Below are 26,503 nucleotides of genomic sequence, written 5' to 3' on the forward strand. Positions count from 1 at the left end.
ATAAAAATTAAAAAAAAAAAAAAGAAGAAAAAGAAATGAGAAAAAGAAGAGCAAATTAAATGCAAACTAAGCAGAAGAAAAGAAATAATAAAGATCAGAGCAGAAATCAATAAAATTGATAAAAGGAGATTAATATAGAAAAATCAACAAAAGCAAAAAAGCTAGTTCTTTTAAAAGAGCAATAAAATGGAATCGCCTATAGCCAGGCTAAGTAACAATAAAAAGAGAAGACAGAAATTTCTAATTTCAGAAATGAAAAAGTGACATCACTACAGATATCATGGACCTTGAAAGGATAATGGAGGAATATTCTGAATAACTCACTGCCCACATATTTGATAACCTTGATGAAATGGACCCATTCTTTCAAAGACACAATCTGACAGAATCAAACAAGAAGAAATGGAAGGTGAGAGGTTTTGGGAACGTACAGAGGGATAGTGGATGGGGGGAGGGGGGTTCACACAGTGTGAGGGATATAAATGATAAATGTCTAAGTTTTGCTTTGTCTTGTGCACCTGAAACTAATTAAAAAAAAAAAAAAAAAAAAAAAAAAAAAAAAAAAAAAGAAGAAATGGAGAATCTAAACAGACCTGTATCTATAAAGAATCAATAATAACCTTCCAGAACAGAAAGCACGAGTCCCAGAAGGGTTCACTAGTGACTTACTCCAAACACTTAAGGGAAGAAATAGTACTGATTCTCTGCAACTTCATCCAGAAAACAGAAGCAGAGTGAACATATCCCAACACATTTTATGAGGCCAGAATTACTCTAACACCAAAACAAGATAAAGGCACTATAAGAAAAGAAAAGCATGGACCAATATCCCTTATGAACACGCATACAAAATCCTCAATAAAATACTAGCAATCGAGTCAAACAATGTATAAAAACAATTATACACTCTGAACAAAAAGGATTTATTTTAGGTAACAAGGCTGGTTCAACATGTGACTATCAATGAATGTTATCCCTCACACAACAAGCAAAAATAGAAAAATCACACAATCATATCAGTTGGTGCAGAAAAAACATTTGGCAAAATCCAACACCCACTCATGATAACAACCCCCAGCAAACTAGGAACAGGAGTGGCTTCCTCACCTTGACAAAGAGCATCTACAAAGTACCACAGCTGACAACTCGCTTAATGGTGAGAAACTCAAAGCCTCCCAGGGACACGGCAGGACATCCCTGCTCACCACTGCTTTCGCACTGTGCTGGGGGTCGTTGTTAATGCAAGGAGACAAGAAAAGGCAAGGAAAGTATACACATTGGGAAGAAGGAAATCAAACGGTCCTTGTTTATGGGTGACATTATGACTATGTAGAAAATCCTAAAGAATTGACAATAAAACTCCTGGAACGAAGCAATTATAGCAAATTGCAGGATCCAAGGTTAACACAGAAAAGTCTATTTATTTCCTAGATACTAGAAATGACCAAGTGAAATTGAAATAAAAAAACACTTTAAACTCCTCAAAAATGAAATCCTTAGGTAGAAGTTTAACGAAATATGTAATACACACACACACACACGCATACACACACACACACACACACACACACACACACACATATATGTATAACAAAACCGATGAAACATCTCAAGGAAATAAGTAAATGGAGAGATGCCCCACGTCCACGAGCAGGAAGACTCAATATCGTCAAGATGCCACTTCCTCCCAACTTGATCTGTGGATTCTGCACAACCTCAACCCAAATCCCAGTGGGTCCTTTTGTGGATGGACAAACTGACCCTACAGTTCCTACGGAGGCAAAGGCCCAGAGCAGCCAGCACAGAAGTGAAGGGGAACGAAGTCAGAGGACTGAGGCTGACGACCTCCAAGACTCACTAAAAGGCTACAGTATCGATGGAAGAACAGTCAGACCAACAGAGCAGAACCCAGAGCCCAGACACAGACCCTCACACACAGGAGATCTCTGACAAAGGAGCAAAGGCACCAACACGGAGCAGAGATGGTCTTCCCCACAAATGGCGCTGGGACAACGGGACATGACATGTAACAAATATGATCCAGACACGGACCTTACACCCTCCACAGAAATTAACTCAAAATGGACCACAGACCTAAACATGAAATGCAAAACTATAAACCTCCTAGAAGATAATACAGGAGAACATCTAGATGACCTTGGGGATGGCAATGACCTTTTAGGTACAACACCAAAGGCACAGTCCATGAAAGAAATAACTGTAAGCTGTGTTTCATTAAAAACTTCTGCTCTGCAAAAGGCCATGTCAAGAGAATCAGAAGACAGGACACAGAATCGGAAGAAATATTTGCAAAGACACGTCTGATAAACGACTATTGCCCAAATTATACAAAGAATTCTTAAAACTCAACAACAAAAAATAAACAATCTGGTTAAAAAGTGTGCAAAAAAACCTGACCTGACACCTCACTAAAGAAGACACAAAGGTGGCAAAACAAGCACAGGAGGAGACACCCCACACCACATATCACCAGGAGCCGCGAATTAAACAGCCAGATGCCACCTCACATCTGAGAGGCTGGTCAAAGTCCAAAGCAGTGACAGCACCAGATGCTGCCGAGGACGTGGAGCCACCAAAACTCAGTCACCGCTCGTGGGGACGCAGCACGGTGCAGCCGCCGTGGACGGCAGTTTGAAGTTTTCTTACAAAGCTCAATGTCCTCTCACCAGACGACCCAGCGATCACACTCCTTGGTATTTATTCAAACAGGCTGAAAATTTATGTCCACACAAATACTGTACACAGGTATTTATACAAACTTTCTTCATAAACGCCAGATTTGAAAGCAGCCAAGGTTACACTAGGTAGGTTTTCAGAGGGATACAATGTGCTGTGAATAGTAGGCACGAGGTCTTCAGAAAAATCAAACTGGCCTTCCACCCCCAAGAGGTACTAATCACTGGAATTGGGTGGAACATACACCCTTCTGACACACAGGAGTGTTCTCGGCACAGAGAAGGATTTGGCCAAATAACCGGAAGGATGAGCCAGCGGCTAGGGCACACGTCAGACACCTTCACAGACATGTCACACTTGTCACACCATCTCTGTGTTTTGTGAACGCTGACTTGGCAGTTATGCAACCACATACTCTAGTGATGAGAGAATGTATGACATCGCTTTCAGTTCTTTGGGAGGCAAGCACTGTTGCTCACCTGCCTTCGGTCTGCTCACCCGTGGTCTGTGCTGAGTGAGTACACACCAAGTGTGCGTTTGCTGCATGAAGGAAATTCCCGAAGATGTAACTGTCTGCCTCAACCCAGCTCTTCCCGTGTTCCCAGACACCTGTCTCCCCAAAGGCAATGTGTACCCCTCACAGCGTTGGCCTCATTCGGTCTAAACCAGACTTCCTGACGCAGCCTGATCCCCTCTCTGAATTGTAAAATCTGGGAGGAAGGGATGGTGTCTGCCTCATCCTTCAGTCCTGACATTAGCAATGAAACTATCAGCTCCCCAGTCCAAGGGGTGTAATTTGAAAAAGTATATTTAATATTACATCATTTCAAAATTTGCAAAAGTTAAAAATACACACGGTTTCCTAATAATGACTACAAAACATGCCACTTGACCAAGCTTTCTGGCCGGTATGAATAGATAAAACGGGCAGGGAGGCAGCCACGAGGTGCTCCCTTTGTCAGTTTATCCAACTGGGACATTTACTTAAAAATGTTCAGAAACAGTGTTTTCTCCCTTAAACATTAGGCATCAACGTCTTTCATTAGGAGGCAGGTGACGAACAGAATTTCTTACCTGGGGTAAAACACAAACTTTAAAACAGAGAAAATAAGAAGTACTGCATGCAGCAAGACGTGTTTTTGCTAGGAGAAAAAACGTTTATTTTGAAGATGTAACAACTGCATTTTTCTCTAATATGGTAGAATTGTAAGAAATTATCTGAAATTTAAAAATGACATCAGGAGTCCTATTCTACAGAAATCCCTCATTGATGAGCATAGCGTCCTGGCCTCTCAGAACAGGAAAGGACTGAAGACACCCCCCAAACTTCCTCCCTGTGCATGAGAAGAACGAGGCTCAGAGACAAGAGGCGCTAAGGGTTCAGCCCTGGGCAGCTCTGAGACCAACACTAGGTCTGTCCTTTCCGGTCAGCAGTCCTTCTGGGACCCCCCCCCCCAAACCGGCCACTTTAGCACCCTATTGAGATGACAAAATCATCCCAAGCATGGCTCTTACACATTCACTTAGAGCGGTGGAATTTCCACTGCCATGCACACGATACAGCCTCTGTGTCACACAGGCCACCTGCAGACGACCGCTGTCATCAGGCCGCATTTCCCATCAGTCCTGCAGCAGGCAGGACCACCTGTGGACCCGAGGCCAGGGCTGTGCCTGGAGGCCGCTGCCCTGGGAGCCCCCCATCCCAGCTGCACTGCCCCGTCCTGCCTCCCGGAGCGGCCGAGTGCCCCGAGTGCCCCACCAGGCCCATCCCCGAGGAGGGCTGTGTCTACAACTCGGGAGCTCGCTTGTGTGGGGAGGAAGGGCTCTGCTTCCCTGCAGGCCTTTCCTGGGATTCCTGAGTCTACCTGCAAGAGTGACCATCACACTTTGTTCTTGGGGACAGTGCACGGACGCCTGAATAAGAAAGGTAAGTTCAAAAGGGCAAGAAGAAATGATTTTTTCAGGGCACTCAGAGCCTCTTGGGAAAAGTGTGCCATTAGGAGACTCAATGCACCTCTGAAAATAGAACTTGCCATCAGATCTGCATAGCCGACATTCCACAGGAAGTGAGCGCGAGCCAAACCATTGCCGGAAGGACGTGACACATGGAACGCTCCTCCCTGAGGAATCCCTGTCATTTTATCTTGGAACCAATTGGCTAAGTGCGGTCCAATTTTCCCAGATGAGCAGTTCATTGATAACTTTAAGAGCATACTTTTGTTAACTATCTTTAAAGTGTGCATTTTTATGAAGCGACTTACTTTTCCTCTTCATAGAATACTACCACAATTAGATAATTATTGCGTGTTGGATAAAAGATGGTGCATGGAAAAATACACTTTATCTAAACCTGTGATTCTGGGCCACTCTCTTATACCATGTACAAAAATAAAGTCAAAATGAGTTAAAGACTTAAATGTAAGGCCTGAAACCATAAAACTCCTAGAAGAAAACACTGGTAGTCAACTGACATCTGCCTGAGTAACATCTTTTTGGAGACATCCCTCTGAGCATGAGAAACAAAAGAACAAATACACAAATGGGACTACATCAAACTAAAAAGCTTCTGCACAGTGAAGGAAACCTTCACCAAAAGAACCTACTGAATGGGAGAAGATATTTGGAAATCATATATCTGCTAAGGGGTTAATATCCAAAACATATGAGGAACTCACACAACTCAAAAAAAAAAAAAAATCTGATCAAAAAATGGGCAGAGGACATGAGACATTTCTCTAAAGAGGACCTACAGATGGCCAATAGATATGAAAAGATGCTCAATGTCACTAATCATCAGAGAAATGCAAATAAAAACCACAGTGAGATACCACCTCACCCAAGTCAAAATGGCACCATGAATAAATCAACAAACAACAAGTGCTGGCAGGGATGTGGAGAAAAGGGAACGCTGGTGCACTGTTGGTGGGATTGCAGATTGGTGCAGCCGCTATGGAAAACAGTGTGGAGGTTCCTTAAAAAATAAAAAATACAACTACCGTATGATCCGACAATTCCACTTCTGGTATTTATCTGAAGAAATCCAAAAAACACTAATTTGAAAAGATATATGCACCCCTATGTTCACTGCAGCATTATTTATAATAGTCAAGACATGGAAACAACCAAAATGTCCATCAATAGATGATTAGACAAAGAAATTGTGATACATTTATACAATGGAGTATTACTCTGCCATATAAATGAAGGAAATCTTACCATTTGTGACAACATGGATGGACCCAGAGGGTATTGTGCTGAGTGAAATAAGTCAGACAGAGAAAGACAAACCATGTGATCTCACTTATGTGTGGAATCTAAAGAACAGAGTAAACAAACAAAACAGAAACAGACTCAGAGATGCAGAGAACATACTGATGGTTACCAGAAGGGAGAGGGTGAGGGGATGGGTGAAAGGCGAAGGGGAACATAGTCAGTACTATGCTGATAGGTTTACACAAGGACAGATGGTCACTAGGATGAGTGGGGTGATCACACTCTATGGCATAGAAGTGTCCAATCACTGTACTGTACACCTGAAACTAACATGACCAATATAAGCTTGTGCGCCAGGTGTACAGAAATAAAAACCTATGTGATTCTTATCATTTTCTCCATTTAGTAAGGAAAAGAGAAATTTTCAACATTAATATGTGGACATAAATAACTTGGTGGCTATGGAAAGGCCTGGCCTGGTAAGAAGGATGCCTTCCTTTTGCATTTAACCTGACACTGAAGTGATTCATGGAGCCCGAGTTATCAGAATACATCACCCTAGAGTGCGCCCCAGAATATGCTGCCTCAGAAAACGTCACTTGGCATCAGGACTGCTTTGAGCGAAAGGCCACTGAGAATCAACACGCACAGGAAGAGCTCTTGCCTCTGCCTCTCTGCCTAAGAGCAGGCCGCACATTTCCCTTTGAGGAAGGTGCCCCCTCCATGCACCAGGGCGAGGAGAGTGGTTCTCGTCATTGAAGGTGAGGGCTGGACCCCCCCCCCCCGTCTCCCGGCTCCTTTCAGTTCCACTTCTTTTCTATGAATTCCGTGCACATAAATATTAACACAAATTGGGTGCCTTTTCTCCTATTAACCTGTCCTGCATTGGTTTCGTTCCTAGGCTCATGTACTGGACATAGGTGGCAGAGGAGCAGCTTTAGTCTCTGATGGAGCCATGGTCAGAACTCGGTTCTGTCACGAAGGTCCCAGTTTACAACACTGCAGCCTGACTTACTTAGAAAGGAAATCTGACAAATTAATCCACCGAGAAACAGCAACAGGTTTGAGAAACAGGCTGGATGCGTTCCTCTCACTAAATACAGAAAACCAAGTCTGTGCTCCCAGCAGCAGGAGGGATGGCCCAGGCACCCAGGGAGGCGGAGCAGGAACCCGGGGCTCCCGCCCCCCAAACTTCCAGGAGTAAGATGGCACCTCCTTACCCCCGAGTCTCATTAAATAACACCCCAGGTGTCCAGGACATCATACAAAATCACTGACCACGTCAAGAACTAGGGAAATCTCAACGAGAAGAAGAAAAAAAACAATGAGTAGACCCCAAACCAAAATGACGATGCAGTGGGAATTATCTACAAGGACATCTTTTCGGCTACAGTAAAAAGCTCCAGTGGATACAGTAACTGAAATGAGAAGCTCAAAGGGTTTGCTTAACAGCAGAACAGAAAAAACTGAGGGGAGGACCAGCAAATTTGAAAAGAGAAAAATGTAAGTCACCCAATCTGGACAACAGACATGAAATAAAACGAACGGACCCTGGGGGGGTCTGTGGGACTAGAGCAAAGGATCTAACATTCCTGTCATCAGTTCCAGAAGCAGAGGAAAAAGAAGGTGAGGCTGAAAAACTATTAGAAGAAACAATGCCTAAAAATTCTCCATCTGGCAGAAGACACAAACCTGCGTATTCAAGAGGTTAAGTAAACACCAAAAAAGATATACGCCAAGAAATCCAGGCCAAGATGCATCATAGTCAAACTTCTGAAAGCTACTCACATATAGACAAAGGGGACAACTTTAAAGCAGCCAGAGAGAAATAACACCTTACCTTCAGGGGAAAAACAATTAAAATGACAAAAGATTTCTCATCAAAAAGCAAAGAATCCAGCAGGAATTGCCACAACAGTGAAAGAAAATAACTGTCAACCAAGAGTTCTTCATCTGGCAAAAATATCCTTCAGGAGTGAAGGAGAGAATCATGACATTCTCAGAAAAAGGAACGCGAACAATTGGCTGCTAGCATATGGACCCTAAAAGAACGACTAAAGGGACTTCTTGCAGAATGGATGACAGAACCACAGACGGGCAAATGTGAGCTGTGAGAGAGGACTGAGTAGGCAGGAGGAGGGCCGCGGCCACGGGAGGGCCGTGCAGGGGCTGCGCACAGTCCGGCCTCAGGGTCCCACCGCCAGCACGCACGCCAGGCACCCACAGCCGGCAGGCAGGACGCCTCTGTCCTGAAAACAAAGCACTGACGTGATGATTGGGGGGTGGGGGGAGGCAGCTGGTTCCCTCTCCCGACCGGTCAAAGCCAAGGGTAACTCTACTCCCTTCCTGTCGGGCGGGGGACCCTGCTCGCTGCGCCATTTGTCGTGCACGGAGGCCTTCTCGCCGCGCCATCTTTCAGGCGGGGCGTCCTGTGGGGTCTCTGCTCCCGCTCCCCATACAAGAACGCAGGATATGGTGAGGCCGAAAAGGAACACCCACGGAGCCATAGGTAGGGGAGTCATACCACTATGGTCTCACTGGAGGCTGGGCCCACCGGACGTGTGACCTGCCGTCCGCCTTTCCGCCAACCGACCGACCGACGACTCTCCTCCACTCTCTCGACTCTGTTCCTCTCTCTCTCAGCCCTCCTCTTCTGCTCTCTTCAGCTCTGCTCGGCTCTGCTCGGCTCGGCTCCTCGGCAATCCTCCGTAGCCGCAGCAGTTATACCAGTGGCCAATTGGCTAACAGGCCACAGCCGACGGCCATTCACCACCCGAGCCAGCACCTTTCCACGTGAGGCCGAGAGCCTGTAAACTACTTTCTGGGGCTCTGTCCCCACACTTCCCCAACGCCTGCCTCACACATGAGCATGGGACGCAGTTCTGCACGAGGATTAACACTATTTCTGAGGGACGGATGAGAAAGATTTTCCCTGCGGATAAAATCATATGCAATGGAATTAATATTCTCCTGTTCCCTGACTTTGGAAGGCAGTGTGACACCTGGAAATCAGGCAGGCAGAGCATGAGACGAGCTCACGCACAACAAAGAACAGACAGAAAGAACTTGATTCCTCACTATCACTGAAGGGCTGAACCAACCAAACTTAGCACCTTCAGGCTCAGGTCCATGAAACAATTTCTTATCTGTGTCCCAGCATCACATTACAATGCTGGCGAGCAGTCCAGTATACGAATCCACTGCAATTACAACCATTTCTCTATTATGGGGTCCTTAGGTTTTGTTTTTTCCCCCCTCCTTATGAAGGATGATACAATGGCCATCTGTCAGCACGGAGCATTACCTGAAATTGGAGTATACTGTCTACAGACTTTGTTCCTAGAAGTGAAATGTGTCAAATGATATGAACATTTCTGATACGAAACATCAAACTGATTTTCAGAAACGGGGTTCTTATCAACGCCTCCCCCCCATGTGTGGATCTGGCCAGAGCAGAGGCTGTGGACTGTGCCCCAAGACTCATTACTGTCCCTTCATTCTTGTGACAGAACCTCAGTGTACAAATCCTGGTCAGTCCAAGTCAATCTTGGTGACCCCACTTCTCTTGCCAGTGACTGGTCAGAAGTAGGCACGTGACCCAATCCCGCCAATGGAAAGAAATACTCCCAATTTTCTGGGTAAGGTTTTTATTCTTGAAGAGAACATGAGACGACATCCTCCACTGGGCATTACCACGAGTACTAAGCTGGCCCAAGCCAGTCTGGGGACAAGCCAATGGGCGGGTGGGGAGGTGGGAGTCTGAGGGTGTCTGAGCCCCTGAATTAAGCAGCCTCGAGTCTCCTTCCTCGGCGTCTTCTCATACAAGGTAACAGATTACACATACTCTTAAAACACTAAGTGGAAAGTCAGCGGTCACCATTGTTATTCCCCCAAGGTAAACCCAGCACTGCTAACGACATCACAACCCAGAATCCGGAAGGAAACAGACTCTGCACTGTCTCAAGTATGAAGATTAACTTAGGGTTTCAACAGACACTGCGGAGCTGTCACCTCTTTTCAAAAGAATTAGAGTTGAATGTTATTTGAAGAACATTTTACAAAATTACAGGGTCATTAATTTGGACTGTAGATTGGAAAAAAGCATGTTTAACTCAAAATGGTCTTCAAAGAGATAGCAAAAAAGAAGTGAACACAAGTGCGTTGTACTCACAGATCAAACACCAAGTAATGGAAGCCCTCTTCCGATATGCTGTCATGAAGTCGCACTAAAAAAAGGAAAAAGAGAAGAAAGTTTGTGTTAGACGTGAGCCAAGGCACAGCACTGAGCCGGGCATGTGGGAGGCATTCGTCTCCTAACGAGCTGCTGGCAACTCTCCCTCAGCCTCTGCAGCCAGTGTCCTCACAGACAGGCCCGAGGTTTCATTCGGTTCTGACGAGTGTGAACTGTGGGTCATACTCAGATCAACCATCTTGTAAGTTGGAAGCACCTACATGTTATAAAATGGCTGAGAGGGTTAAATGAGACAAACTGAAACAATCCCTGTGAAGCTGGGTGAATACACGTAAATGTTATAGATCCACGTAGCCCAAGTCTCCAGGTTCTAACAACTGTCACGCTGAGAGGCTATTCCTCGCGCATCTGTTCACATCCTCGCACGGGGGACGCCACGCATGCCTGTGTCACTACAACAGGCGGCAAGAGCGATCGCTATGAGAGTCTAGCAAACATCTCTTTGTCTCTGCTCTCCCTTATTTCACAGGAAAGTTCTACACAGCCAACTGTCAAACAGCCTTCATCACGCCGCTTCTAAACTGAAGTCACTCCAGTCCATTTACCAAGTCATACGCCCACAACTCACAACTAGAACTTTCAATAAAATAATCTGCTAGTTCCTCAAACTCATACCTTAAATTTTCCCATGAGCTGGGCTTTCACTGAAAGTAAGCGAGAAACTGTATTTTCTGAATTGAAAACACTCACTGTGTACCCTAAACTCTAAAGTAAACCCCACATGTAGAACGTTCACACTTCTTTTGTGTCCCCGCCTCCCACTCACCCCCACAAATGGTAAATTCCTTCTTATTCTCCAAACCACCTCGGGTGCCGTGGCCTTCACAGAGCTACAGAGGGCGGGAAAAGCAGCCACTCACAGGATATAAAGCTTCTGAAAAGTCACCACAAAAGAACAATGATGTGTGCTACGACCTGTCCTCAGCATGCAGTGATGGCCACCACACGGAAAACGTGGATTCAAAGAAACATTTACGTTGTCACACAAACCACCACCGTCCACAGAGGGGGTTGGTAGAAGCCATGAAGCCCCAAGCTCACAGACTGTATGATGTCCAGTCTTTAACTCCAGCTATCTTGTCCTTGGATGTCGTCCTTGGCCATTAAAATCTTTTCTGAATCCACCTCCAAAATTTCTCCAAGGCAGAGAAGAGAGCCTTTGGCTTCACCCACAATCATAGAAGGTCATTTGCAGGTCGTGGATTTTCTGTATCAGCTTGGAGGGCTCTAACTCAGGTGACGGGGAGTGAGGCCATGCACGCCAGGCTCCAACCCCGTGTCCCTGGAGTGCGTGACAGGTAAACACAGTGGTCCCCTCTCCCGAGCCTGTCCCGCCAGTGTCACCCTACAAGAGTGCAGCACAGTTTGCTCTCCATAACCAACTCTAACACCTGCTCCCCCTCAGTCCCTGGGATTTCTGTCTCACCAACGCGACCAAGCAGGGGCCATGTTTCCTGAGTCTGTGCGTCCTTCAGAGACTTGGCACACAGTTTGTGCATGGTCTTTCCAACAACTGTGTCTGAGGCCTTACTCTACCAGATGGGGGGCATTCTTCCATGTTTTGGGACAGAAACTGTCACCAAATCTCAGTGACCTGTGTGTGTCTGCAGTAAAATGACGGCTGCACAAATACTGTCCTGTAACTTCCGTCGTGTGCAGAGTGTTCTTCCACTTGTGAATATCAGAGGTGCCTGCTGCCTTCATTTAAGCTTGGGCTTCCTAAGAAAACCCCAAGTTTGGCTCTGTTCACAGTCATTCCACACAGTAAAGAAAGCTGGGCCACGACCGATGACTGTGACTTTCTTCAAAGACAGCATCACAGGCTCCTCACTGGGCGGCTGTAACACATCCTGTGTCTAATGAGTGTAAATAATGATACATCTACTCAATGAACTCCGACGGCTATTCTGTGAAAATAAGGTGGATTTCTATGCTGTCCAAGTTAAAAGGAAACGTGCAGATCACAGTGTGAGCAGGGCGAAATGACTACTTCTTTCTGCCACCATTTCAAGTTCAAAGCTTGCAGCGGACGGGGCCATCTCGGGTGCTCAGATCAGAGTTGTGGAGCTAAGCAGAGGTGGCTGTTCCAGGTGCCATGGGAGACAAGGAACTAGTTTCGAGTTACCTCTGACATCAAATGCTCTCAGTATGACGACCACTACTCAGGTAAACAAGGAAACAGTCATCATTTGGGAGTGAATTATTTTTTGAACACGTCAAGAGGTGCTCAGATGCAAGCCTGATGACTGAGCATATGATTTTGTTTTAGTCAAACCCAGTTTCACAAAAGCATTTTGCCAGCAAGCATGTGGTAACAATTAAAGCCAAACCATTTGGCCAAGTTCACCGCTTTTGCATCACACAATCCCAAAATAATCCCCAACAGTTGTAGCCAGCCATGTGACCAGGTGAGATGAGCTCGGGATGAATGATGCCCCTGACATAGCAGGGAAAACTAGCATCATCTTTATTGGGATCAAACGTACACATTTACTTCCCTTATTCCTGCCTCCCTACTTCCTTCCACCCTTTTTAAAACTAAAGAACTGGAAAACCAGAACTAACTGAAATTGTCACACTTTTTGTTTATTAACCCAACTAAGTGATGCAGCCTTCACGTGGACGGCCATGTTTGTGACAACTCTGAGGATGGTGAGCTTCCGGTAACACTGTGAGCGCTTCAGCTGTTAGGCCCGGAGGTGCTGGTACGCCTACACAGAGGTCTGCACGGCCTGGGAACCATGCCCCAGAGCGGCAGACGTCATTAGCTCTCTTCACGCCCTTTCTGGCAGTCAGGAGTATCCACCTTCCATCCTCTTCTTGATAAGTGTGTCAAGGGTTGGAAACTGTGCTGATTTTTACAAAAGCTGACATTAACTATTCCCTGCAAATAACTGTCCATTCATTTTTACACCAAAGGAACCCATGGTGTTCTGTTCAGCACACACTAGCCCCCGCCGGCATGGCCAGCCCTGAGAGCCTGGTGCCAGCTGCTGCCGAGATGCCACGTTCTGGGCGTTCTGGGTGACTGCTCTGTCACTCCCACCGGCTACACACAGGGTGCACACACCCTAATTACAGTCACCCCCAGAATGCTTTTAGGAAGAAATGAGAAAAGCATTTGAGAAAACAGGTTATAGTACATCTTGGCAGCCACTCTTTTCTGAAGTTTGCTAGAAGGTAGAATTAAGTCCATGAATAAATGAAATGAGCTTTCCTAAATGGAAATAGTGCAATTTCTTTATCTATAATAAAATGTCAAATTCCAAGGCATTAAGTATAGGATTTATAAGGGGGAAGAAGGTGTTGCTGAGGCTAAAATATTTCCAGAGTTTAGTTGCCTCAAGGCCTAATCCTCTTCCTCTCTCTAGCGCGAAAGAAAGAGTTATCACCTAAGAGTTATCGGCCTGGCAGCTGAGTTGCAGCCCTGGGCACGGGCGAGGCATGGGCTTTGCCGCAGGTGCAGGCAGTGGGATTCGATCACATACTGCGATGCAAACATGGCAGCTGGTAAGTCAGATCCTGTTTCTGTTCCCATCGGCAGTCAGTTCTATTTCAGAGCGAGGCACGCACCAGCCAGCTTAGGCCTCCTCAAAGAGGGGCACCTACACTGAGTTCATCTGTTAATTTAAAAACATTGTATTTACTAGTCTCAGCCATCAGAACAGCCAAATGGCACCGCCGCAGGGAGAAAGTGTAGTCTACCATGACTGCTGGCTCTTTTGTGACAAAGTTGGTCACTTCTAGAGGGAAAACTTGTCAAAGAGAAAACTCAGAAGCACTGAAAACCAAATTCAAAATAAAACTAACATTTCTAGAAAGCTGAAGGCAAATCTGCACACGTGCTTTGTTTTCCTTAATCTCTGTTTCTCGTAACATAAATAATACAGGTAACAAAACGACACCAATTTTCATTTCCCCAGTGTAATGTACATCAATTTACATTTGTATATTTGAAAACTATGTGCACTGTGTTTCTTTGAAATATGAATCCATGTATACTCTTCATTTTATTGTAAATCGAGCAAAAAACAGGCAGATACAGACAAAGAGATGGTTCTTTGGCGGCCATTGTTGTCCAGGCCCAGAGTCTTACAGTGCTTACACTTTCATTTTCTTTACTTTAAACATGACAGGTCTAAAATTTGGGCATAAAAGCTTGGAATTTGGCTTAGCTGGAGAAGGCAAGCAAATAAACTGGTCAGACACAGAAATTGCAGTCTTCTCATGTTAGATATTTGAACAGAGATTCCTAAAGTTGCATAACGGATGCAGATTTTGACAAAACACTTAGCAGTGTGCCCCATTAATAAATGATACATAGGCCACTGTTCAGTACCCCAAAATTAAAATAAATTTAATATCAAGAACAAAAACACTGTTTTGTTAAAATTTCAAATACAGTATTTTCCTGTCATGACAAGAAAATCTTCTCCTTAAACCTAATCTTAAGTAACATTAAATTATATTTAAAGCAATTCATTACTTACACTTCAGAAAAAAATTGAAATTAAGAACTCTTGAAAAAAAAGTAAATGTATGAGGCGTGATCACAAAATACGGTGACTCCTGCTGCCAAGTGCCATCCAACGGAAAGGCAGGGCTCTTCAATATGGGAAGTGGCGTGTGGAACCTTAGTAACAGTGTGTGACAAGTTTCAGCTTGTTCGGTGCAGTCGGGTGTGAGCTACGGTTGAGAGAAGGTGCATTTTAAAGTGTGCCATAAATCATCGTCCATCGTGACCATGTTCCATGTCACACATCGCTTCTGGTATACGGCAATTTCTGTCAAATAAAAACATTACGGTGTGTCCTCAACCACGTTATTCACCGGATCTGGCACTTGCGATTTCCGGCTCTTTCCCAAAGTCAAAGTGATTCAGGACATGGAGGCAGCCACGACAGTGCAACTAAAGACACTCAGGAAACAGGACTTAACAGAACTGCTACAGAAAAGTGGCAAGAACAATGGGGAAAGTGTGTTTGAAGTGAGGGGGAGTATTTTCGGGGGGATTAATGGTAATGTGTCTTTTACTGTAACACATTTTTAAAAAATGTAAACATTCACTGTATTTTTTGATCACACTCATAATTATTACATGAAAACTCACTGGGGAATGTTATCCATGTTAATTTAAAAACTATTCTAAAAGTACACACAAAAAAAGTCATTGGATCCCATGATCGGTCCTGAAGGTCAAAGTGCATGGACCGTGCTGACCATGGTCTCCATCCTTACCCCAATTCCCACCCCACTTCCTGGCTCTGCAAGGTCAAGCTGAGATTAGCTTCAATACAGTTAGAATCCAGTTGGTCCGATTTAGGGCTGACTGGGAGAAACCATGATGCCTTCTAATGTCTCAGAATATTCACAGTGGCTTCTGGTTGGTCAAAATATCTATTACTTGGGAGAATTTCAATCTAAGGTAGAAGAAAGTGAGGATAAAAGACCAGTGACTGGGAACTACAGGACACCCAGCAACACCAATCACAGGCCACTACGGGCAACAGGAGAGGGCAGTCAGCTCTTCTGTGTGAAAGGAAAGAGTCACAGATGCCTAAATATAGGCTTTCAGAGATGGTGAAAGAAATAAACAGAATTCATCTAATGCCCGTTCCTGTTCACTTTTAATAAAGTTATACCTATGAGGGGAAACTGAATTATAGACTTATTACTAAGCCTAGGATATTCAGAAATATTCTTTGTTTTCTTTGAAAAATATGTTTAGATCATCTTTTTGCATGTTCTTATTGCATGATTCCACTGTACTGATTATAGTTTGATTTTTGAAAAAGTGATTATATTTCTTGGAAAAGTCAGTGCTCATTTCAAGTATCCTTTACTAAAAAAAAAAAAAATCTTTCCTCTTTCAATTCTGTATCAATATCATTTATTTTATGTATTTTAATAAGTGGTTCTGACTTTCTTCATGTTCTTCTTTCTTGCCTTGTCTTTTGTCCCTCCATCTACTGGTACTCACAAGAGCTGGTCAGTGACACTCAGACACACCCTGAGGCGTCAGGAATACTGAGAAAGGGCGAGAAGCTGCTGTCAGCAGGGGGCTTCCGATTACAGAAGCCTCGAGATGGTGTACTTGTATATTGTACCTTGATTGTAAGGACCTCACGGAGCTTTGGGCTACCACCCCTCCTGCGAAATGTATGCCAAATGCATATACCCGTGACCTATGGACTGCATGTGTGAGAGCGTCTGGTGAAGCAGACAAAAAAGAGGCCACTGGCATTCCTCTGCTCAAAGTACCTGCACAGCCCCCTGACTGACTGTGGAGTTCAGTGCAGGCTCACCGTCCGCTCCCACCACCGGGTCAAACAGACGCCTGCTGGTGCAAATGGCACCGGCTCCTACCGTGCTGCCCACTGGCTCCACCGATACCCTTGAACGTCCTGAAGGACTACGTACGTAGCTACACTTTCAGATTAAACAGAGGCATGTGATTTGTGATAGAACACGAGGAGGAGACTGTGTCGTGCCAAACACCAGACGTGGGTCTTTTTTTTCCAAAGTGCAGATCAAGGCAGCATTTGATAGAAGAAGATACATTGCAGTGCATTTCACATGTAAGGGAATTACAGCTTTGTGAGACTTCCGCTGGAGTCTTAGACACTGGGTCAAGATGAAAAGCTTGAAAGCAACTGTAGGTCACAGGAAGAAACGCTTGATAAGCACTGGGTTACACGATCCTTCGCGGGGATCCTGTGGGGCCCCCTCCAGTCTAAGTCTCTACGTAAGTTGCTGGATGCTGGCGGCGAAGCAACAGCACAGAAAAGAAACAGCACAGTTATTACCAAACAGGTTAAGCTCAGTCCCCTAAGTGGGAGGTTTTCCCTCTTCAACAGTTCAACAAACTTGAATTTAAAGCAGACTTCATTTTACGTTTTTAATGAATAACTAGAGAGAAAACTTAAAACACCTATCTTGCCAAATTAAAAATATGCCCTCTTCAAAAATGTACTGAGCAGATGAGTTGCTTTCCCGACACAAGCCCTTGGAGAACAGAGGCTGGAATAACCTACTGGCCCATCCTGTGGGTGCGACTCACTGCCATGGGACCTGAGCACAGGCAGCAGAATTTCCCCTGGAGACGCGGCTGCCCCAACTCTCTTACCTTTCAAACCCCTTTCTAAAAATTCATTAGTTGCATAAGGTATTTTTCTAACCTTGAGTCATGCTCTCAGCAGCAAAAGGGAGCTTAAAATCCTACTAAATGTGCTGTGCCACACTGGGCAGGTGGGAAGTCACGGCGCTGTGTCCTGGGGTTCAGGGACGACACCGTCACTGCTGTGCTGAAGCAGACGCTCACAGACGCAGAGAGCATGAGGAACACTGACATTCAGATGGTCGTGGCCGAGTGGCATGGGTGCCAGGCTGGCACGTCTGGAAAGGAGAGCCCCCAGAACGCACTGACGCATTCGGGGAGGGGTGTGAGGGCAGGTTTCGAGGGTTCTGCTGCGTAACTGGGGTACCAGACACGAGACGACGGCTGTCTAAGGCGAGGGACCTGGGTGACAACGCCCCTGGTGGCCCCTGCACCCAGCTGTGTGACGACAAGAGCTCCTGGCCGGTCGGACACCTGTGCTACTCTTGGTTCTGTCACTTATGAACTATGTGACCTTAGACACGTAACTGCTCTGTGCCTCAGTTTCTCAGTTGTAAAAGGGGGGAAAAGAGAATCCCTCCATCGGCTTGTTGTGACAAGTAAAGGAGATACGTCAGGAGCTCAGAACAGTGCACGCTGCATGCAGGCACTGAATGGGTATCACGTGTTATTACATGAAATCAAATGACTATACCTGTTACGGGAAAAGAACTGTTATTAGCAAAGGCTTGTTTTAAATTCTGTATCGCATGAATCTGATACATTTACTCGCACAATAAAGATGGTGTGAAATCAACCCTTTCATGGTTGTGGCTGTCACGAGGCAGCTCCCTCAGGACGGCAGGATGTGGACCGGGCCCCGGGGGGACACTCGGCTCGGCCTCGACAGCCCTGGGCCTGCTCCTCAGTGTCCTCGGCCACAGCCGCCAGTGCAGCACTTGAAGCAATATTTCTCGTAACATTGATTATGCAAATGAAGAATTCAGCTTTTCCATGGGAATCTATGGAAAATGGTTTTTAAAAATAGGCTTTAGTTGTACCCATGAATCAGGCAGCAAATTATTCCCTGCAAACTGGCCTGTATTTCTCTTTAATCACCGGCTGCCATCTGATGCTCTCTTTGAAGCCAAAGGAAGTAGAGAAAAACACCCTTTGAATAATTGTGCTATTAGTTCCATGTAGATGTGTGTTCCTTTAAAAGTGAAAGTAAATCTGACTTTCAGATCAAGCCGTTGTTTTCTGTCCCAGTAATGAGTTTCAGACTACTTACTACAGCCGGTTGTCCTTATTTGTGATAGTAGGTCCTACAAAGTCACCAGGACGTGGATTAGCAAACACTGAGCATCGCTCTCGGGGTGACACAGGGGGACCTCCCCTGAGCCTCCAGTCACACTTTTGTCAACTTATCAACACATAGCCTTGTTTTCTCTGTGTTGCTATTAAAGATGGCTCATTTAATATACACTGTTGACTCATTAACGCTAAACCCACAGCTGCCAGGACCCACTGTGACTCACGCCTGAAGCTTATCTACCACGTGTATTACCCCCATAAGGCACATCACAGCCTGTCTGAGCTCAGAGCCACTACACAGCCCATTGGCTCTACGCTTTGGGCCACTTTAAATAGCAAACTCCCAGAAAAGGCACAAAAACAAGGCACGAAACAGATGGCGAGTGTGACAACTACAGGAGAAGCCCCGGTCACCATGCTGGGCCTCAGCCGAGAAGGGTGCTGCACGTGTGAACGTCAGGACCGACCTCGAAAGTGCCCCAGGACTGATGAGGTGACACACAGCCGGCCGTGAGCAAGCAGGTGACCTGCCAGCCGCGAGGGCTGACCACCTCCTCCGCCAGCCGCCACATCAGGCTCGTGGCTCTTAAACAAGACATCGATGCACAGACATTTCATGGTGGGCGAGGAAATTAAACCGTGTGGTTTACCAGTTGTAAAGTAAACCTTTCTGGACGCCCGATTATCCTCCCACCCCTCGACTCCAAGCTTACATTTCCCAGCTGCAACCTCCCTACATTTTGACGCTTGTCTAATCGTAAGCACAGGTACAAGACTGGCTCCACACAATGACACTGTGTCCTGCACCAGCGAATAACGCTCCATCCGGAAAGAAAATAAAGAAGAAAAAGGAGTAAGCGATACAGCCTCTTATTTTTAAAAAGCCATCTTAACATTACGATGAACTATGATTACTATGAATGTGCAAGTTACCCTGAAAACCAGAGTCCAGCTGAGCTGTTCTGGGTGCCCACTCTGGGTCAGTGATGTTGGAAGGGAGTGTGGTAGCTGTCACCTTCTCTCGTCCTCACACAGGACGTGCGTCTCCTGCTACAAAGCCTCTGGGCCTTCACACTGCCCATCACTCCATGACAGATTTGGGCTCCCTGGCAAAAACTACTGCCTGAAGATGATGCACGTGAATAAAAAGAGTAGAAAAGAAAGGAATGTTCTCATACAATGAAAAATGAAGGCAATACTGTCTTCCTAGTAAAGAGGAATTCCTATTTTTACTTTTTTGTCCCATATTTTAAGGGCAATAAAAAGTCTTGGAAAAATAAAATGCATTTCTGCGTCATTTTGCAGAAGTAACCATTCTTATTCTCTCCTAAGCAGAAATGCTTTTGAACTAGGTTGACACTTTGGACAATCTGAGAACTAGAAAAAACAAGAAGAGAACTGTCTGCCCCTGGCCGTCCGGCTTCGAGCCACCGGGGACCCAGGGGTGTAAAGCACAGCTGGAAGAACACTTCACCCAACTGAACGTGCTTTATCTCCAGAACTAGACAAAACAAAACCCTCCCTGCCAGAGGAAGGCCCAGGGAGACCTGCTGCCCACAACTGACCCGTCCCCGTGGAAGCACGGCACCCGTCTGTCAGACCCGAAACACAGCCAGGTGACACAGGGGCGTCCCAGCTGCAAGGGAAGCTGGGAATCTGATTCTGGACCTCAGAGTGGGTGAGACAGGACTTGTGGGGTGTGGCAGCTGTCCTCCACACCTGCATTTTGGGTGGCACGTCATGGACACAACGTTGTTGTTTTTTAAGTGCCCGAGTCTCAGACCTGACAGAGGTCCCGGACTCAGCTACAATCCAGTGCCTTTGCTGTCCACATGCGGTCATTTCACTGAGACAGAGCCGCAGCCGTCACTGCAAAGCAGGTGATGCCTGGTTCCTACTGCACCATTCATTCAGCAGCCCTCTCCATCGTCCCGCCCCCAGGGCCATCCATGAGCAGAAAACACTCCACAGAAAACAATCCACCTGGGAGCGCGTTTGATGATTTTAAACAGCCTTCAGACTGGTTGCAGCTGGTACCTCCAACATCTGACTGACACCGCCCTCCCTGGAGGGAACCTAGGAGCTGCTGCCCGGGAGTCAGAGGCTTCTGGAACCGTCTACCCCCTGCTCACCAATGCCCGGAATAAGCAAATGCCTCTGAAGGATGGTCCAGACAAAAACAAAATTAGCCCAAGTTAACTGGGTAAGCAGTACCCTGGGCATCTCTTTGTCTTTCTCAGGTGGGAACTGGGCCACAGCCACGGGGACAGGCGGGAGGGAGGGGGTTGTGAAATTGTGGTCCCCAGGGGCCTGCTTGCTATTAGCAAAGGGACCTGAAAGTACTTCAGAGAAGAGCTGCACCCCCAGTGAGTGAAAAAACACGGGATCCGGATGATGGTCATGCTGTCTGCCAAGCTGGTGAACCAAGGCTGTCTTGACAGAGTTCTATTTAATTTAGGAGATTTGGAGGAAAATATAAAAGGATAGAGGATGCCGGTGACGGAATTGCAGACACCAGCTTACTTTTGTTAGTTGAAACAGTGTTACATAGAACTGGGAGGTAATAACACGCGCATTTGTAATCCTGCCTCCAGAAGCTGCCAGAGTAAGTCACAAAGTAACTACAGCAGATGCCACTTGTCATCAAAGCTAACTTGGCAAACAGAGAGATTCCTGTGCAATTGCAAACTGTCCCCCAACCCAGGTCTAGGACCTTGTTAGACTTCCTGCAGCTTCCTCTTATGCTTGACGGTAAGTGTCCTCAGGTTTCTCTCTGGTTCTCACACTGTTCCCTCCGCTACCAGATCATGGCTAACCCCAAAGGAACATGAGGCAGGACTCATTCCCAAGCAGAGACAGGACCCTTGGAAAGAGCAGAAGAGGGATCTCTCATTCATTACCATTCTGTGTCGGTATGAGCCGTCATGCGCCCACTCAGAAGTATACTTTCCTCATCCTGCACAGTAAAATGCACCACGTCACCACTAAACGTGACCCATCCTGCAGACGCCGGAGGATGCTTGTAGGAAGAAGCAGGGTAGGATTCGAGCAACTTCAGGCCAAACTGCCTAGGTCCCCGGCAGCTGGAACAAGCGTGGCACAGAATGTGAGGTTCTGAAAAGCACTGCAAAATCACATTCAGTGCACATTTCTGCAGGACTGAGACGTAATCTGTTCCTTGGCATAAGATCGGTCATTCAGATTTCAAAAGGTAGCTCGTTCCCTACCGCCAACTGTCCAAATGGAATGGTATCTGCTTCTCATGCGAAGACCAAGTCAGAAAATGGAGCCAGAAAACTAGAAAGTGAATTATACTGAAGAATGTTTAGGGATTTGGCAAGAAAATCAGTATGTCAGGAAAGTAAATGTGGGCATTAAAAGATTTCCTATGTTATGAGTTTTCATGGGTTGTAAAATGACATATGAACAAAAATACACTTAAAGGTTATTACCTTACTCGTGTGTCTTTCTCTGCCAGTTTGGAGCGATAACAAATGCTCTTTCCGCTGCGTGTGGGTTTTGGTTATTTCCACTTAAGGCTATGTCACCCAGTTTCCACATTTGCTGGGTTCTCTTAGGAAACATACTTTCAAAGGACAGATTAAAATGGCCTAACGCAGAAAACACTGTACGAGTGGGTCGGAAAACGCAGCAGCATCCACTGCAACAGGAGAGCAAGTCAACACACGACATCACCATCAATCGAGCAAAAGCTGCCTCCGCAGAAATCGGACACTCCGTTTACCAAACACACTCAGACTGCACTTCCAGGGGGAATTAGCATCACAGTACGTTTGGTCATCACTGCAACTGTCATTTCCAAGAGGATAACCAGAGCCCGCCCAGGCGTCCACAGCCGCCGGGAGCACAGGAGGTGACTGCGCCCTGAACGCCGAGCACGCGTCCCCACCTCCCTGTGGAAACAAGCAAACGTGTGCGGGCTCAGGGCTCGCCGGGACAGCCACCACGAGCAGGTGTGCTGAGCCCATAGCAGCAGGCTGGCCACGCAGCGCGCGCTCAGCAAATGTTTAGTATAAGTTCAAGAACTGGGTTAAACATGCCCAGCCACACACACCCGGAACGGGCAGGCACTGTCCAAGTTTGCGTTCTGGAGAGTCTTTGCTTGTTCCAGAGAACAGGAAACATAAGCCAGAGGCACACAGCCATCTGTGGCCGGCCCTGCGGACACTGGACTTCTGTCCTCGGTGCCTTCAGGGTCGTTCGCGGAGCAGCTGTCCTGGTGCCCTGTCCCCTCTCCTTTGCGGGCCCTCCGGGGCTCTGTGTCCTCTCCTTCTCATGCTGTGCAGAGAAAGCAGTCTGAATCGGCACTGTGTCCACTGCATGCTGGGATGGTCCCTCAGGCTTGTCCGTGGGGAGGCAGGGCTGGGCAGCTGACGGTGACCAGGGACGATGGAGACGACGGGCTTCCTGCAGCTCTTGGGTGGGGGGAAGAGTTGGTGACTGAATGCGTCACTTTAATGAAGAGGGGAATGAAACAGCAGCTTTGCGCACAAGAGGACACCAAGTCAATACAGCAGCAACAGGCACGAGTCACGCCGCCTGTCAGTCAGCTAAGACACGGCAGCTTCTCAGGATGTGACCCCTCGGGGCACGACGTGACATAGAGGGCCAGTCTGGACAACACGGCCTGTTTCCATGCGCTCAGGTAACAAAGCCCGGCGGCTCTGTAGGGACATGGACCGGGCAGTAAACAGGTGACCTCAGGCCCCCACGTGGCTGAGGCCCAAGTGCGATGACCGGGCTGTGTGACATGAGAGGACCAGTGGCCTTGCTTTCCAGCTGCTGGTCATAGGAAGTGCACATATGTCCTGTGTGGGACGACGGCAGTTTGTCTGTGGGACTCAGGATGCCCCAGGGGGCCGTGTGTCTGCAGCCGTGGGCCACACACGGGCGGACTGCTGGGACCCGGCTACGCCGGCTGCTAAATATGTCACATCATTCCTCGTGGCAGCTGTGAACAGATCTTACATCCCAGCCCTGACGGCCCACCGACTTCACACTCGTATCTGACCGCTTACCTGACCTCTCTGCGGGGAAATCTCTTGGGCATTTTGACATCTGTGTGCCAGTAAGGACCCTCATCTTCCGTCACAGCGTCCCACTCCTGCCGTGCCACCTCCATCCTTCCAGCTTCTCCGGTTTGTCCTGAAGTCCCCTCGGCCTGTGACACCTCAGAGCCGCTGGGCCTCCATGCACCCTAAATGTGAGCCGGGGGACACTTCCTGACAGGCTCCGGGCCTCTGCTCCCACCCGCAGTTCCCCAGCAGAGCAGCCAGGGGTCCTCTGAAAACACACGTTGGGTCAGCTCACTGCTCAGAACTTTCCAGGCCCTTCCATACTCCTAGCTCAAACTGCATAACAAAACCACCGACTTGGGGTTTCCTGTCAGGCGGGAGGCCGGTGTCCTCAGGTGGAGGGTCCTCTGGTCTGTCCTCTCAAAAGGGCACCGTCCCACCATAAGGGCCCCGCCTTGTGACGTCACAGAAACCTAGTTACCTCACAAAGACCCCGGCTCCATCCCTCACACTGGGAGCTTGGGCGTCACAGCATGCAGCTGGGAATGTGAGGCCCTCTGTCACCTCTGTGGTGGCTTCACCTACAGCCCTGCCACACCAGCCGGCCCCGGAAGGCTGCCCTGTCCACAAAGCCTGCCCCTCCTGTCCTTGGGGGGTGGCCCACTGACCACCCCCAGGATTTGTCTGTCTGTCCCCTGCCCAGAGCATACGCAGCGTGAGGACCAGGGGTTTTGTCTGCTCGGCTCACACCTTTGTACACACGTGTCTGGAAGAGGACCTGACATAACAGACAGTCAGCAAACATCTGCTAATAGATGAGGAAACGCATGGGCTGATTCCGTCAGCCAAGTGTAATTTTAAATCTGCAATGATTTTCCTACAGTTCTGGAAACAGTTTTATCTACATCCAAAATGGAACATAGCCTCAGCGAGTTCTGTTTCTCCAAAAAACGTAAAATAAAATATATCAAGTGGAAAAAGAAACCTGAGTGAGAGTAAAGTATAAAAGGAGCCTTTAAAGTCCCACAGCAAGTTCGTAGCCTGTGACTCCTTATCGCCCTTCCCTGGTTTCGTTCGTGTTTGGTTTCAGAAATCCTCATGGGAGCAGCTAAATGCACCCTTTTGTTTTGGCCGGGCACGTACCGTCAGCCTTGGCAGCAGGCAAACATCGCCCGGCGTGCCCAGGAGGGCCCCTTGAAACCTGCTGTCTACGGATTTGCCATCAAACGTGGACGCAACTTGCTACAAAACAGCGAGTCATACAAAACGAATGTTTTCTCAGAAACTGTAAAAGTGCAGGTTTCTTGGTTTATAGGCTGGTTCCCAGGCCTTTCTATCACAGGCGCCGGCTGCCTGGACAAAGCAGAGTCGAAACGCTCTTGAAACAACACTAAATGGAGTCTTCAGGCCAGGACTCGCTGCGTCTGGGGCTCCCTGGGTGGTGGGTGTTTGGCGGACGGGAAGCAGCCTTGGCCCTGCCACCCTTCCTGGGCCCACAGCGCCGCACCGCCCACCTGACGCTGGTTCTGGGGACTCACTCTGTTCCTATTTGGGGCTCGTTCTGCTCAACAGGCCATCGCATTCAGTCCCGTGCCCTGTCTGTAACTGCACAGCCTGGCCTCTCAGCAGACAAACGGGCTCGGCTGTACTCAGGCGGCTGTGGTTTGTTCAGGAGCCATGTGCAGGAGGAAATTCCAATAAGAAAAAGGAAGCTTGACTGGGAAGGTGAGGCTGAAAACTGGAGCCTAAATATCACAGGAAACTGCTGATCAGGGAGACGGGCGTGTGTGTGTACATGTGTGTGCACGTGTGTATATGTGTGCACATGTGCATGTGTGTGCACATGTGTATGCATGGGTGCAAGCGCGCACATGTCTGTGCACGTGTGTATGTGTGTGCACATGTGCATGTGTGAGTGTGCGCGTGTGCGTGACACAGAGGCACACAGGGCTGAGGCACCCTGGCCCGGGGAGGACAGTGAGTGCTGGGCGGCAGTGTCCTGTTTCTGGGGTCGGCCCCACAGGGGATGTGTCCTGCTCCCGGGGAAGATGAGGCACCCCAGGTGCAGAAGGCAATGTTCCTCCCCCCACTTTGCTGGGTGTGCATCTGGGGGAACAGTCTGCACTTAGACAAGGGAGGCAACTGGGTGAGTGTGTGACCTTAGCAAAGAGATGGAAGAAAACTGAGGAATTGCCCTGTCACTGAGCAGATACCTGCTTCTAAAAGCAAACTCAGTGGGGTGCTGCCCCCACCTCTTCCTTCACCTCCAGAGAAGCTTTCCTCCATCATCCCCCCCGCCCCCCCCCCCACACACCAGCCCCCAGAGCAGGCAGCCAGCAGGGCAGGAAAGGCTGGGGGGCACAGGGACAGTCCAGGGCAGTCGGGAGGGCGGGGGGCGGGCAGGGCAGGCAGAGGCGAGGGACAGAGCACTTCTCACCAGAAGGTGTGAGAGGCACCAAGAAGACGAAACACAACTGGGCTGCAGGAGGGTGGTCTGCAGCGCCTCAGAGAGGACAGGGCGGGGGGATCGCAGTGTCAGGAATCTGGAATTCATCCTGAGGAGCCGGGAACCAGGAAGGGGTCAGGGCAGCAGGGGCAGGTCCTGTCTGCCTTTGTGACAGAAGCATGAGGCAGGTGAAAGGTGAAAGGTATCAGAGCGCCCGGCACAGAGAAGGCAGAGGCTCAGCCATTCCAGGCGGCTGCAGTCACAGGAACTGCCTGACACTGAGTCAGCTCTCCCGGAAGGACCTCAGCAGGTGACAGCAAGCTGCTGGCAGGCCAGGCTGAGGTGAGGCCGGGAGGTGGCGAGGAGCAGGTCTGGGGGTTGGGGGGGGGGCTGGGGGAGACAAGGGCCCTGTCAGGCCCAGAGCTGCTGCTGTCACGGCACTCAGCACC

The 26,503-nt window shown here is 47.8% G+C and overlaps 1 protein-coding gene across 13 annotated transcripts in view; it reads right to left on the reverse strand.

Annotated features, from left to right (window-relative positions):
- CAMK2D (calcium/calmodulin dependent protein kinase II delta) overlaps positions 1 to 26,503 on the reverse strand; it is a 188,526-nt gene that overhangs the window by 78,960 nt on the left and 83,063 nt on the right. For all 13 annotated transcript variants that reach the window (XM_074338638.2, XM_074338634.2, XM_074338635.2 and 10 more), the window contains exon 4: positions 10,082 to 10,136. In XM_074338638.2, coding sequence (XP_074194739.1) covers positions 10,082 to 10,136 — 55 coding nt within the window. The remainder of the gene's footprint in view (positions 1 to 10,081; positions 10,137 to 26,503) is intronic.

Source organism: Rhinolophus sinicus, chromosome 15, assembly GCF_057876585.1.
Source record: "Rhinolophus sinicus isolate RSI-liver-muscle chromosome 15, RSI-T2T, whole genome shotgun sequence".
NCBI classification, from domain to species: domain Eukaryota; kingdom Metazoa; phylum Chordata; class Mammalia; order Chiroptera; family Rhinolophidae; genus Rhinolophus; species Rhinolophus sinicus.